A 14,969-nucleotide genomic window follows, 5' to 3' on the forward strand; every position below is an offset into this window, starting at 1 on the left:
CTTAAATAGATCAACAAAACTAATTCCATTAATGCTTAAATATTAAATAATTTGCCATGAATATCTAACCAAGTTGTTGCACATAAAAACTCAATAACAGAAAAAATAATAAATAAATACCCATAACTCTACCTACAAATATAATAATAATAATAATAATAATAATAATAATAATAATAAATGCATGTTATACTCAGGAATGTATGATATCAAAGAAGGATTAATAGTGTGATCGAAGAGAGAGTCTGGATTTTTAGGAGTATCCAAAACAAATACTTTTTGTCTACCCAATTTGTCTTTTATATTCTTAGTTAACCTCCTTTAATTTTCATTTATTTACGTCACTACTGTCATTAATTTTATCTACAGTTGATCAAATAGATCAATGGATTAAATCAATGCCCAAATTGATTTATTTAGTTTTTAGAAAACTATCTTTCTTATAATTTTAATACTTATTTATTTGTTTAACTTTATATAATTATATCTTAATGATCAGTATATAGACTCACACACCAACTATATGTATGAAATCAATAATACTAGTATTACATTTATGTTTTTTTCAATAATCATAATTTTCAATAATCATAATAATATAAATACCTTAATTAGTGGGTCCAGTTAAGACAATATTGGCCAGAGTGGGGTATTGGAGCTCTCCAAATTTGAAGAGTGTGGTATCCTAAATATAAGAAAGTTGCTGTTCTAAAAAAAAAAAAAAGAAAACTACACGATTATAATGCTTTTCCACGGTTTTCCGACGGAATAGTTAAATATATATAATAAATGTGTTTGTGATTGAAATTTTGTCGGCATTTAGCAACGAATTTTTGACAGAAAATTGTATTGTCACTATTTATTTTGTTGCAATACGTTAAAAAAATTAGGGATTTTTCTGCCTGGAATTTGTTTTAGATGCATATCATGCCGTTATAAGAATTACTTTAATGGGTTATTCGTAACAATCCTTTGAAGTTATGTTGTAACATTTGCTAATTACTAAAATTGGACCAACTTTTCTAGAGAGTATAATTAATTTCCATGGATTTCTGTATCAGAGTGTGTTGAATACTTACTAGAGATAAATCCTGACATGCTAAACATCAGAGACAATCGTGGTTGGACACCCTTGCATTGTGCACTTTATCATAACAGTTGGTTAGCAACAACAAAACTACTAGGTGTAGACTTCACCATTGGATATCTTGAAATACTCCAAAATGATGACACGCTTACTTCAGCAAGTCACTTTTCAGCTAGTCTAGGCCATTGCGAAGTATTGAAGGTTCTTATGGACCTATGTCCAGGATGCTCAGAGTTTATTGATAGTGATGGAAGGAACATTCTTCATGTTGCTGTTGAAAATAAGAAAAACAAAGCAATTGAGTTCATCTTTCGAGATAAATCGTTAACGAATCTTATCAACCAGAAAGATAAGAATGGGAACACACCTATACATTTGTTGGTTGCTTCTGAGTTTGAGAAGATGGAGACGCTAATTGATTCTAGAGTTGACATTAACATCCTCAACAATGAAAACCTCACTCCTTTGGACATGGTATCTTCAGACGATCAAAGAAAGAGATTGATCAAGGTACAGTCTTAACTCATTTAGGACATGAAACAAACTACTACAATAATATAATTCTCGTAATGCTACATATACACAAAACTAGGAATGTGTTTATGAGTGTGTCTGAGTTCTTGGAGCGGTGATGGTCTTAGTTCAAATTTCAAAGCGTAAAAGCTGTTATAAAGTCTCTTTTTCTTTTTGTTTCACATATATACTTTGGTATACCATTTCTTAATTTGCTTTACTTTTGAAAAACTATAGCGATTTTTATTGGTGTGCAAAATGAAGTTGTCAATTAAGTTGATTAGTTGGTAACCTTTTGCAGGCCATAACTATAACTCTGGCTACTAGCATACAGGATAAAACAAGCACATTGTCTCCTAAAATAAACAAGAGCGGGACAAAAGAAATAGAAGGGGAAAAAATAGACAAACATTTTGCGATTGTGGACAGTCTTGTTGTAGTGGCCGCTCTAATAGCAACAGCGAGTTTTGCGGCTGCATTTACCGTGCCAGGCGGTTTTAATAGTAGCGAAGGCTCCAAACAAGGCACCCCCTATCTACTTAAAAAATCAGCTTTCAGAGCATTTGTTGTCACTAATGCTATAGCATTCTCTTTTTCCTGCTCGGTTCTACTTGGACACATTGCACTAGTATTCTACCGCAATCGCTATGAGAATGCTTCTATAAGCGTACAAGAGTTCATTGATGGCAAAATTGAGGATATGTATTATCTTACAACATTTGCCTTGTTTGCGATGACAATCGCATTTGTCACAGGCCAATATGTTGTGCTAACACCCTCACTTGGTTTGGCAATTACCGTATGTGTCATCACTTTACTTATTATAGTGATCAACATGTATAAAGATAGCTTTGGAATATCTTCGGAAGCTGCCGATCCGGATGTACCTTCACTTCTTGGGAGATTACTTTGTCGCTAGGGACTCCTGTACAAGAAAATAACTTCTTAATTAATGTGTGTACGTGTGAATTTTAATTACTAGATGTGTGTGTGATGGCACCATTGCTTGGTGTTGTAACTGTTAAGTTTTATGAAAGTTTAAAATAAAATCCGAACAGGGGTTTGTACGCTGTATAATTTACTAGCTTTTGAACCCGTGTATTACACGGAATTTGTCAAATAATTAAAAAAAAATAAGTTTTGCTATTTGAAATAGATGAACAAAATTAAAGGTAAAAAAAAAAATGAATTGTATTATACAAACAATGAGAAGTCTGTAACCTCAAATTTATAAATTTGTGAAAAATCTCTTTATATACAACATTTGTTGTTTTATCACAAATATTCAAATCGTCATCCAATATAAACAAATTTTAGACATGTCTGCTAGTTATCTTGAATAACGCATTAGCATATAATGTTCATGAAAAGAAACTGGACATCGAAGGAACAAAACAACATTAAAAAGATTGTCTTTATTATTTTTTACTTCTTTTTCATATTTTTACTTATTTGATCTTCAATCAATATTATACTTTTAATTTCATGACTATTTTATAACTCAACTGTCAAAATGGTTTTGACCAATAACCCATTAATAGCTAGTATGAATGAGATAAAGTATTAAAAGATTAGAATGAAAAATTGACTATTTTATAACCCAATTATCAAAATAATTTTAGCCCATGATAGCATGAATTAAGGAGAATAGAGATTAGAAATTATAATTTAATGTGGTTATAACACATCATCATTTTTATTTTTGTTTATTAGTATCGTAAGATAAGATTTATATACGTTAAAAGTTGGCAGGGTTAGTTCTGATTAAATTATTAAAGAAACAATGTTACTACATTAATAATATCCAAATTGGAGCATTCTTTTTATTTTTATTTTTTTGCAGTAAGGATTGAACTTTTGATAGTTCTTTTTTATCATAACAATCTTACCACCCATAAAAAATTATTGGATCCCAAAAACATAAAACAACTAAAACACAACACAACACAACACAACACAACACTACTTGTTTCAACAAAAGACGATATACTTAATTTCTATGAATGTTTTTCATAAGAAAGAAAATAAAAAACATGAAAAGCTTTTTTTTTAGTTATGTACATGTTACCCATCAATGATTATGGAATCTCAAAAACATAAAACCACTAAAACACAGCACAACTGTAGAACCCGATCACATTTTTTTTGTATTATTTTGTTTTGTATTAGTTTGCTGACTGTGCTTTCGTATGTGAATTTGTATGTTTGGGCTTGATCTACGTAAACAAACCCATATAGGCCTATAAAATAAAAGATATGCATGGCATTCCCTCATTATAAATAGTGAAGGTATGAACATGCAAACCAACCTTTTGTCAAAATGTCAACTCTCACCTAACAACTTTCTCTCTTTCTTATCTCTTTCTTTCTTCTTCAGGTAATAACCAAAACACTACAAGATTCGAGATCTTGGTTTACTTGTAATGATTTCTGCTAGCTTACAAGGAGATTGATCAAAGAACACGTTGTTTGATCCCGTCTGTAGGACTTTCAATTGATATGAGAGCTTTTGGCTCTATTAGTTGAGGTTCTTGGGCCACAACCTTGGATTTTGGTCTTGTCTTTGTGTTTGAGAAGTGTATTTAAGTGTGTTCAAGTGTTCTTCAGCCTTGTTGAAGTGTTTAAAGCTTAAAAGTCATGAAAATGTGTGATTGTACTTGAATCCATACCAAACAGCACTCTGAGCAATTTGATTTTCTCCAGAAACAATTCGCATCGCATCGCATCCATTTAATTTCATATTTAATTTCATATTTTCTCCAGCAATTTGAATTCGCATCGCATCTGGGAACCAATCGCTTTGTATTTAATTTCATTCGCATTGCATTTAAGATTCTGAATCACATCGCATTTTGGATTCAAATCGCATTTTGGATCAATCGCATCACATTCAATGAAACAGTCTCATTTTATCTGAATCGCATTGCATTCCAAAACAATTCGCATCACATATTAAAAGGAATTACATCGCACTTTGAAAAGAATCCAATCGCATTCCAAACCAATCGGATCGCATTTTCTGTGCGATTCGTTTACACTTAGTGTTTTTAACAGAATTTGCTACTTTTTCAAGACTGTTTGGTTTGATAATCTGCTTATAAAAATATCTTATGATCCGAAAATGTTAAAAAAATTACTTGATGTTCAAGAACGAGGCTGGAAGCACCAACAAGCCACCTAAGCTATTAAATTTTGAAAGCAACTTTGATGAATGGAAGAGGAGGTTCAAAAATTTTATAAGAATTAATGATTTTGCACTATCGAGATTAGTTAAGAATGGACCACACAAGCCCACTACCATGACACCTGGTGGTCCCGTTGATGTTCCCCTGGAAAGTTTAACTGATAATGCCAAGAAATTGATGCTTGATGATGAGAAAGCTTATTGAGTAATCAGTGTGTGTCTGCCCGTTGATATAGCTCAAACTCTAAGAGAATGCACAACGGCTAGAGGTCTTTGGGATGCCCTTGTGAAAAAGTTTGAAGGAAATCTAGATACGAGGGAAAGTAGAAAAGAAATGTTGAATGGAGATTTCAATAGGTTTAACCGTATTCAAGGGGAATCAGTTACTACTCTCCTTGGCAGATTTGAAGCATTGATTACCAAGATGAGAAGTGTTGGTGTTATTAAAGAAATGTCTAAGGTTAACAAGAAGCTGCTAAATTCATTGTCGTACACGTGGAACAGAAGTGTTACCACCATTAAGAGAACCACTAATCAAAACACCACAACACTTACTGAGCTAACTTCCACCATCAAGTCTTTTGAGATGGATGATAAACTCTGAATGAGCAATCATGTCAGTTCTTTGAATCGTGCAGGTGTTTCTACTACTTCTAGTGTAGGCTCCACTTTTCTTAGCCAATCACATTCCACTGTTCATCCTATCGATGGTGTAAAATTTGTCTCATATTCAGTTCAGTCCGATCAGATTAAAGCCTTCAAGTCGTCCACAAGTGCTTCAAGATCTTCAGCATCTACTTCACATCAATACATTGTGAATCAAGTTGTCAATCAAGCCTTGAAAGCTCATGGAGTTACCAACTCTTCAAGCTCAAGTCAACCCATCACGCAAGTTGACAACTCTCGCATCTCACTGTTTCATTCCTTCATGGCCAGCCACAAAGAATTGCTATAGGGGAAACTGTTGCCTCTATCTTTCAATTATGGAGATCTTCCAAAGATAAATGAACAAGACCTTGAAAATATGGACATCAAATACCATATTACCATGATGGTTCATCAGGCCACAAACTTCATGAAAAAATATGGGAAGAATAGTTCTAGGACTCTGACAGCAACAATATTGGGTTCAAGTACGAAAAGCTTCATTGTTATAATTGTAACAAAATGGGGCACTTTGCTAGAGAATGCACAAACCCAAGGCAGGCTGCTAGAGATGTGAAGACTATTGAAGTGTCTGACAATGAAGGAGGTAAAGCAAAGGATTCTGGGAAGAGGAACGTTGGTCAAGGCAGCTCACCATGCCAAGCATTTCCAAGGATTGGTCAAGGGAACTCAAGTACAAAGGCCCTGCTCACTCAATATGGTGAAACTTCTGAGCCAGATTGGATGAATCAAATGAGTGAGTTGATGAACCCAACGAACATAGTCGGAATGGCATTTGTGAATGAAGACCAAGTTTCATTAAGCAATAGAGCAGGAAGCAGCAAAAGCTGTTCTGACATTCTTGAGGTACATAAACTCTTATGTCTCAAATGTATATTTACAAAGTTGAAAATTATAGAGCCCACAATGCTAATATTATAAGAGAAAACATTAGCATTAAGTACTAGATTGATGAGTATAAGAAAGATGAGAAAATATTTACCACTAGAATTAAAACTTATCATGATGACATGGCAATCTTGCATCGAAAGTTATTTGAATCCAATCTGCTATGATTCTCACAGTAAAAGAAAAACTATTTTAAATTCTAAAATTGAAGAACTTGAATTAAATCTAGCTCAAAGAAAAATAATTGTCGAAAAGTTTAAAATGCCTCAAATAAGTTAAATGGCATCATTGGATCACAAATGGGGGTGAAACAAAAGAGGGGAGTGGGATATGAGCATGCTGTGATTCCACCACCTTTTAATGATAACTACACATCGCTACCCCACTTTAGTTTCAATACCTCACCAGAGGATGAAACTGTCTATAAAATTGGTCATGTACCAAAACCTAAGATATTTGTTCCAGCTGTGCCTAAAATTGTTGATCCAATTATTGAACCAATTAATTCTAATGGTAGTTCATCTTCTTTAGCAGGTTGTGTAGAAGAAAGGTGGGTCAATGGAGAAAGACATGAGTTGTGAAAAAGAAAGCGTTTTAAATTTACTTTTTGATTCTGATGTGAATCCTATACAATCATTTGTCAACTATGTCTATAATAATAACAATACTGTTTCCACGCAAAATGCATTGAACTCATCTTCGGATTGTAATGTAGCCTGTAATAATGTTGATGTTGGCATTGATCACACTATTTTGGATGAAAATGTTGATATTATTTCAGATAGTGATTGTGAAACCGTGTATGATGAATCTTTTGTTGAAAATTGTGTTAATGTGAACATACCAAGCTGTTCATTATCTAGTTGTAAGCCTGAGGTTACTTCAAATAAAACAAAGTGTTTGAAAATGAAAAGGTCAGTACTTCATGTAAATATGTTCCACCAATTAAACGATCATTTTCTAAAACTTAATCATGTAAGAAGTCCTCAGTCATACTAATTTATTGATAACAACTACTATGGTCATAGTAAACCAAATTATGTAGAGTCATACTACAATAATGTTTTTGATGATCGAGGTTAAAAACCAAATGAATATCAAAATCATGTCTCGTTATTCCAACGATCACCTTTTCGACATTATCAACCATCTTATAGCTCTAACGAATATTATGGGGTCCACAATAGGAAACATTTTTATGTTTGTGGTAATCCTTATCACTTTGCAAGAAATTTCAAGAACTAGCATAAGCAACAAAAGGATATGAGAAAGTAGTTTAATCAGTCCCGATCTACCGCTGCTAGCAGCTCGGGATCAAGGACTGATCAAACCGCAAGTGAAGCCAGTGAAAGGGATGTGAGATCCAATAAAATAAAGAAAATAAGAAAGCCCTTTTGGATAACCAAAAAGGAAAGAGCAAAAATGGATTCAAAGACTGAAAAGTCTAAGAATCCACCAAAAACAAGTGTGAGAAGAAGTCCAAAGGTTGAAAAATATGAGGATTTTGTTTTGAAAATAAAGAAGACTAGGTCCAAGAAATTAAAACACAAGGAGCGTGCTTTTGCGTGGGTTCCTAAGGACTAGTCTTCAGATGATGATTCACCAAAACCTCATATTTTTACTGGAAACAAGATAAAATTTGGTGACTTTATTGTTAATCTTCCCGAGGCAAAGTTTCCTCGGGAACCTATGTCTAATTAATTACTAATACATGTAGGGTCATTTAAGAAGGGCTGTCAATCGTATTTGGTACTTAAAAAGTGGCTACACTTGTCACATGACAGGAGCGAATCCTTACTGTTCAACTTTCAACCATTTGACGTCAGATCTGTATCCTTTGTTGGTGACATGGGAGGGAAAATAACGAAGAGAGGAAAGGTCTCAAATGGCATGTTGACCTTTGAATATGTCAACCTTGTGGAACAACTAAACCTCAATCTGCTCAGTATTTCTCAAATTTTTGACAAACAATACTCCACTCTCTCTTCACTGAACATGAGTGTTTGATCTTGAAGCCAGGTTTTTAAGTCCCAAAAGAATGGATTCTGATATGTACTTCGAGGCATAATGATGCGTACATTTTGGACATGAGAAGCTCGTATTCATGACAAGCTGCTTCATGCCTACTATCTAAAGCCTCGCACAATGATTCATCACTTTGGCATAAGCATCAAGGTCATGTCAACTTTAAGAATTTAAAAAGACTTGTGAAAGGAGAACATGTGAGGGGTTTACATGTTAAAACTTTCTCTTGCAATGAAAAATGTATTTCATGTTCTAAAGGAAAGCAACACAAACTTCCTCACATACCCAAGACAGTAAATTCTATAGCTTCCATTCTTCAGCTGTTACGTATGGATTTGTTTGACCCAATTCATCTGGCAATAGGCCGAAAAGCATATTGTCTTGTTATTACTGATGACTTTTCCTGTTTCAGCTGGATTTTTCTTTTAGGGCATAATGATGAAACCGCTCAGTTTCTCCTCAAGTTTATGACTCTTATGGAGAACCAAATAGATAAGAAAGTCAAGTGTATTCGAAGCGAAAATGTAACTAAGTTCCGCAACAAAGTTATGAATTGCTTCTGTCACTAAAAGGGGATTTATTGTCAGTTCAGTGCCCCGCAAACTCCATAACAAAATGGGGTTGCTGAACGACATAACAAAATTTAATCGAAGCTGCTAGAACCATGTTGTCATATTCAAAGCTTCCGTTGTTCTTTAGGGGTGAAGTGATTAATGTTGCATACTTCATCCAGAACTGTGTGCTGTTAAACAAGCGTCTCAACAAGATTCCATATGAGGTCTACTACAAGAGAAAGCCGCAAGTCAACTACTTCAAGACTTTTGGATGCCCATGTACTCTTCTTCACACAAATGCCAATTCAGGGCCCAAGTTTGCCGAGAAGGCAAATGAGTGTTATTTTGTTGGATATGTTATCAATAAAACTGCTTATCGAGTATACATAACCGCTTATTGTGGAATCATTTAACGTTGACTGGCAAGATCTTAATCCAACAGATGCTCGCACGGGTCCAAATTGGTTGTTTGATTATGATAACATGTTCAATCAATTTCGTGGTATTTCTATCCCTCCAGTTGCAGTCGCTCCAGTCTCAAATACAGTGTCTCAATCTGTGTTGAGTCAAGCTATCTCAAACAGTTTGGGTGATGTAGATTTTTCTGTTGATCCTTCGAACAAAAATGCATTACATGTTGCCCCTCAGCCAGCAGCACTTGATCCTATTCTTCAACTAGCAGATACAATCAATGTAGTTCTCGTTGAAGATGCCTCTGATTCTAATTTAGACTTTTCATACTTGTCAGCTAACAACATTGAACAAAATCCCACTGAGTCTATAGTTGACCTTAAGTCAGAACCAAGTGTGGTAGATTCTGTACCCACACCTCCCTCAACAGATGTAAACGTGCATGTTGCTGCTGAAGAGCCTGTTGCTATTGAAGTTCCTGCTGATGCTTCTCATAACACTGATTCTACTATGGTTCCAACAATTGTTGTTCCCTTTATGGAGAATCTATAAGATGGTCCCATTGCTACAGAACATGTGGTTGATCAACCTGATGTCATTCAACCAACCACTGATGTTCTAATCAATGCTCCCAGTGTGTTTCATCCAGTTCAAAGTCTTACAGTTGAGCTTCAAGTGGGTCCTATTCCTCAAACGCCATCCCCCGATCACACCCAATAGAGAACATAATTGGCCCTCCCTCTACCAGCATTCAGACAAGAAGCCAATCAGGAACTATTAACAGATGTCTTTTTTCTTGTTTTATTTCTCAGGTTGAACCTAAGGATTATCATGTCGCTCTCAAGGATAACTCCTGGGTTAAAGCTATGCAAGAAAAGTTGTTATAGTTCAAGAAGCTTAATATGTGGAAGCTGGTAAAGAAGCCAGAGAATAAGAGACCGGTTGGTATTAAATGGGTGTTTAGAAATAAGAAAGATGATAAAGGGGTTATTACAAGAAATAAAGTAAGGAAGGTGATACAAGGTTTCTCACAACGTGAAGGACTTGATTATGATGAAGTTTATGCTCCTGTTGCTAGGCTTGAGGCTATTCGTATGCTTCCAGCCTATGCATCGTACATGAATTTCAAATTATATCAAATGGACATGAAGACTGCTTTCTTGTATGGAAAGGTAAAAGAAGAAATCTATGTCAAGCAACCACCGTCTTTTGAGGATCCAGATCGTTTGAACTAAGTTTATCAACTTGACAAAGCTCTCTATGGCCTTCATCAAGCACCTTGTGCTTGGTATGCTACTTTGGCAGAACATTTATTAGAGAATAACTACTAGAAAGGTGTTATCCATCAAACATTCTTTGTCAAGAAAGTTGGCAACAATTTGATCCTGGTCCAAGTGTTTGTTAACGATATTATATTTGGGTCAACGAGTGATAATCTGTGTAGAGAGTTTTCAGAGGTAATGCAGCGTCGGTTTGAGATGAGTTCGTTGGGAGAAATGACATTATTATTCTCCTAATCGTATAAGGTGAGATATGCTATAAATGTGTGTATTGCATTATGTTTACTTACTTTAGCACATCACATGAAGTAACAAGAATTGTTTGAAATCACCATTGAAGCTTGAAGTTCAACCAAAACATATAAATGTGAACTTATATTTGAAAATAAATTAAAAAGTAAAAGAAAAAGAAGTGAAAATTAGGGTCAAACCTTACATTTGCCCACTTTTTTGTAAAGTCATAACTTTTTATGTTTATTAAAAAACATTTGAAAAGAGCTTTTATAAAAGTATTAATTTAATATTCATGTGCTACAAAAAGGGGAGACATGGCCAAATGCTGGTACAAGCATCAAGCATGTTTGTTTTAATCTTCAAGCATAAGCCTCAGGTTTTTTCAGAGCATGAAAAGATGTTGTGAAACTTTGCTCTTAAAAAGATGATGTGACCCTACATACTCACATGCACCATTTTTTAACCATCTGGGTTAACTTTTGCATATCTTTTGCATTGTTTAAATGTTGTTTGTGTATTACATATTATAAAAAGCCTTTTAAGGTGAGACATCTCTCAAGGAGTCTCTAAAAACGATTATTGACAAATCGTTTGATAAAGAAGCCCCTTACTGAACAATCTCTTCAGAACAAACCCCCTTACAAAATAATTCCTTCAGAATGAGGTCCCTTACTAAACAATCTCTTCCGAATGAAGTCCCTTACTAAACAATCACTTCAGATGACGCCCCTTACTAAGAAACGAAGCCCTTTTCTTAACAATTCCTTCATAACGAAGCCCCTTCCAAGACAAGCAATTCATAACGGAGACCCTACCAAAAAATGAAGCCTCCTTTCAAGACAAGCCATTCATAATGAAGCTCCTTCCAAAATAATCTCTTCATTACAAAACCTTTTCTCAGACAATTCATTTATACTGAACTCCTTTCCAGACTGAAGGCCTTCACAACAGATTATAGGGATACAATGATGGCTTTGTTCAATTCATAATGAGCCATGTTAGGGGTGTTCACGGTTCGGTTTCAAACCGTGAAACCGTTCAAACTGGTCATCGGTTTTGTTTCACGGTCGGTTTTTTTTGTTATCTTTCGGCCGGTCGGTTTCAAACTTTCAAACCATATAAAACCGGACCGGACTGTGAGATTTTAATTTATTTAATCTTTTTTATATTGTGTATTATTGGTATTTGATTGTCTAAAATTTATGTCTGGTTTGGTATTTTACTTGAAAAATTTGTATAATATTTTGCTTGTTCTCCTATATATCTGCTTTAATTGCTTCTACATATTCTTTTTTTCTTGTTCTACATAACTATGATGTTTAAACAACTATATAAATAAAACATGGATTATTACACCTTAAAAGAAATTGTTTAGTTTAACAAGCTTTAATAAAATTGTTTAACAAGCTGTAATTGCTTTTCTCATTTGAATTCCATTTAACAGACACATAAGGAAAAAAAGACTTTAATAAATTAGTTTAACAAGTTTTAAATGACTTTAACCTATCGATTCCATGGTGCTTATGCAGGTCCTGAAATTGAAGCACAACATGCAATGAAATTGTTTAACAAGCCATTTTATTTTTCATTACTTTAGCCTTATAAAACCTAAACCGTGAAACCAAACCGGAACCAAACCGTTAGTAACGGTTCGGTTTGGTTCGGTTTTAAAGTTCAACGGTTCGGTTTTGGTTTTTGGGAGTAAAAAAGCGTCTAACGGTTTGGTTTATGGTTTGACCTAAAAACCATCAAAACCGGACCGCGAACACATGGCTGCCATGTTACAACTTGCCATATTACAAGAATATTTTCCAAAGAAGAAGATTCCCTTTCCAAGGGATGAGATGTTTAAATATTTCTTCCATATAGAAGAAATATCATTTGGGCAAGAGTTCTCTCCAAAAAAAAAACAGAACATTATCCAGATCTTTCTCTTAAGAAGAATAATCAATTTCCAATGAATGAGGTACTTGAAAAGTCCCTTCCATGAGGAAGGAGAGCCTTCTACAACAACATCTCATATTTCAAGAGTTTTCTTTTGAAGAAGAAGAGTTACCTTCCATAGAATGACAAAGTTACTATGGAAGGAAAAAATCTCCTGTAGCAACACTTTACATTCCAAGAGTTTCCCATTGTGAAGAAACTCCCATATCTATATTATCTTTTATAAGAAGGAAACATGCCCTTTCCATTAGCCCCTTCCATCATCCTTCATGTGTAAGGACATATCTATATTATCTCAAATAAAAGCGTACTGTATAACAAAAGGGCCCTCATAGTGCACTAGTTTTGTGAAGACATTCTTGCATAATGAATTGATCTGGAGGACTCTTGAAGATTTATTATGAGTAAACACGTTAATCATTCGAGGATTGATTATTCAAATAGCTTATATAAAAGACATTAAGGGGATCATGGGACAAACGAGGGCATTCTCACACAATAAGATTATTTTGAAGACTTCCAGCAGACAACAAAGCTAATTATACTTTTATATTATATTTATGATTAATAAATATAATCGGTCGACTATTACTCACATTTCTCCTAGATGGGATAAAGCCCTCGTTAAGAGGCTCAATACTTATGATTCCCCAAGATGGGATAAAGCCCTCTTTAAGAGGCTCAATACTTATGATTCCCCATCATGATTCCCCTAGATGGGATATGGCCTTCTTTAAGAGGCTCAATACTTATGATACCCCTAGACGGGATAAAGCCTTCTTTAAGAGGCTCAATACTTATGATTCCTCAAATGGGATAAAACCCTCTTTAAGAGGCACAATACTTAAAATTTCCTAAGATGGGATAAAACCCTCTTTAAGATGCACAATACTTATAATTCCCCCATATGAGATAAAGCCCCCTTTAAGAGGCTCAATACTTATACTTCCCCGTAATGGAAAATGACATCAATTCTCCTTCATAGTGAGTGAAAGAAAGGTCTAGACAAGGGGCTTGGATCCACATACAAATTAAGAACTATCCTAGTGCATCCACCTCAAAGGCTGGAAACCTTGTAATACCCATGTATACACTCCGCGTGATAGAATAATGAGGGCTATCATAATATGGCGCCATAACTCTCTAGTAACATTAAGGTTTTAGATGTAGTCTTACTTATCAGATAAATATATCATTGTCAGGAGTCTTTGGTCCTCTTTGATCATCTTGACATGTCATATGAAGAACTTTTTTACAAGCAACAGTTGAATATATGTTCTCATATTATTTACTGGCGTCACTCAACAAGTTCTAGATCATTTTTATGATTTAATTGCGTGGAAGAAATAGCATGGCGTGACACCATGAGAGCAACCTGCTTGTTTTCAGATATTATTGTCTTTCAATGACAATTGCATTCACAAGGAGCTCTAGCAAGAAGATGACCACTGCACATATGTTAGACCTTTTAAAGCGTTAGAGCATAAGATATATCTTAGCAAATCAGAAGAAGACCTTAATAAATGCATCAAAAGTAACTATATTACGGATTTACGAAAAATCGTAGTGATAGTTGAATTCATGGCATATGCTCCCAAGGGATAGGAAATGGTTCCTTCCAATGAATAATGCTTACATATATTTCTTTTTAAAGGCCCTTTCAACGGACCACATTATCCATACACTACTTAAATGAGCCCATTTTATTCTAGAATAGCCTACTTATGATCATATTAGCCGTGGTCCTCGTCGTAACACCTCTGCTACCCTAAACATCAGCTCCATAACATGTTTCCAAATATCGTAATCAATTGATGCCCCCTTTGTGTTGCCCCCTTCCTTTACACAAATAACCTTTTGACCCTTAGAAGTCTTTTTGTATGACTTTGTCTCGATAAGTTACATTTTTATCAAGCAGTTTCTTTGTTTCCTCCACATACAAAGACAATGACCATATTCAATATATTACGCATAAAGCCAAGGTTGTGCTGAATCTCATCCTCATCTTCTGTTTTTTGGAAGTTACATCGCCATAACCAAGTAGACCATCAAATGAATTATCAATCCTTTTAGTTTATGAGACTTCGATGGTCAATATCCATGACGGCAAAACTTTATTTTCCTAGCTTGTAGATAATCGTTGAATTTTCTATCAAGTTACCACCTTACTATACTAAATTATC

The 14,969-nt window shown here is 34.7% G+C and overlaps 1 protein-coding gene across 1 annotated transcript; it reads left to right on the forward strand.

Annotated features, from left to right (window-relative positions):
- Nucleotides 1–1,096: 1,096 nt before the first annotated feature.
- Nucleotides 1,097–2,544, forward strand: LOC143600993 (protein ACCELERATED CELL DEATH 6-like). Its single transcript, XM_077078521.1, has 2 exons — nt 1,097–1,597; nt 1,902–2,544. Exons 1-2 carry the CDS (start codon nt 1,097–1,099, stop codon nt 2,517–2,519), a joined length of 1,119 nt encoding a protein of 372 aa, XP_076934636.1. The 3' UTR covers nt 2,520–2,544.
- Nucleotides 2,545–14,969: the final 12,425 nt, after the last annotated feature.

The sequence above is a fragment of the Bidens hawaiensis genome, unplaced genomic scaffold, assembly GCF_021521415.1.
Source record: "Bidens hawaiensis isolate Kalapana, Puna unplaced genomic scaffold, B.hawaiensis_p1.1 tig00055188_1, whole genome shotgun sequence".
Classification (NCBI taxonomy): Eukaryota; Viridiplantae; Streptophyta; class Magnoliopsida; order Asterales; family Asteraceae; genus Bidens; species Bidens hawaiensis.

Excerpts from the sequence above, each read along its gene's own strand:
- LOC143600993 (XM_077078521.1), top strand. The coding sequence starts at position 1,097 with ATGCTAAACATCAGAGACAATCGTGGTTGGACACCCTTGCATTGTGCA. Across the intron at positions 1,598-1,901 it reads AAAGAAAGAGATTGATCAAG|GCCATAACTATAACTCTGGC; the intron begins GTACAGTCTTAA and ends AACCTTTTGCAG.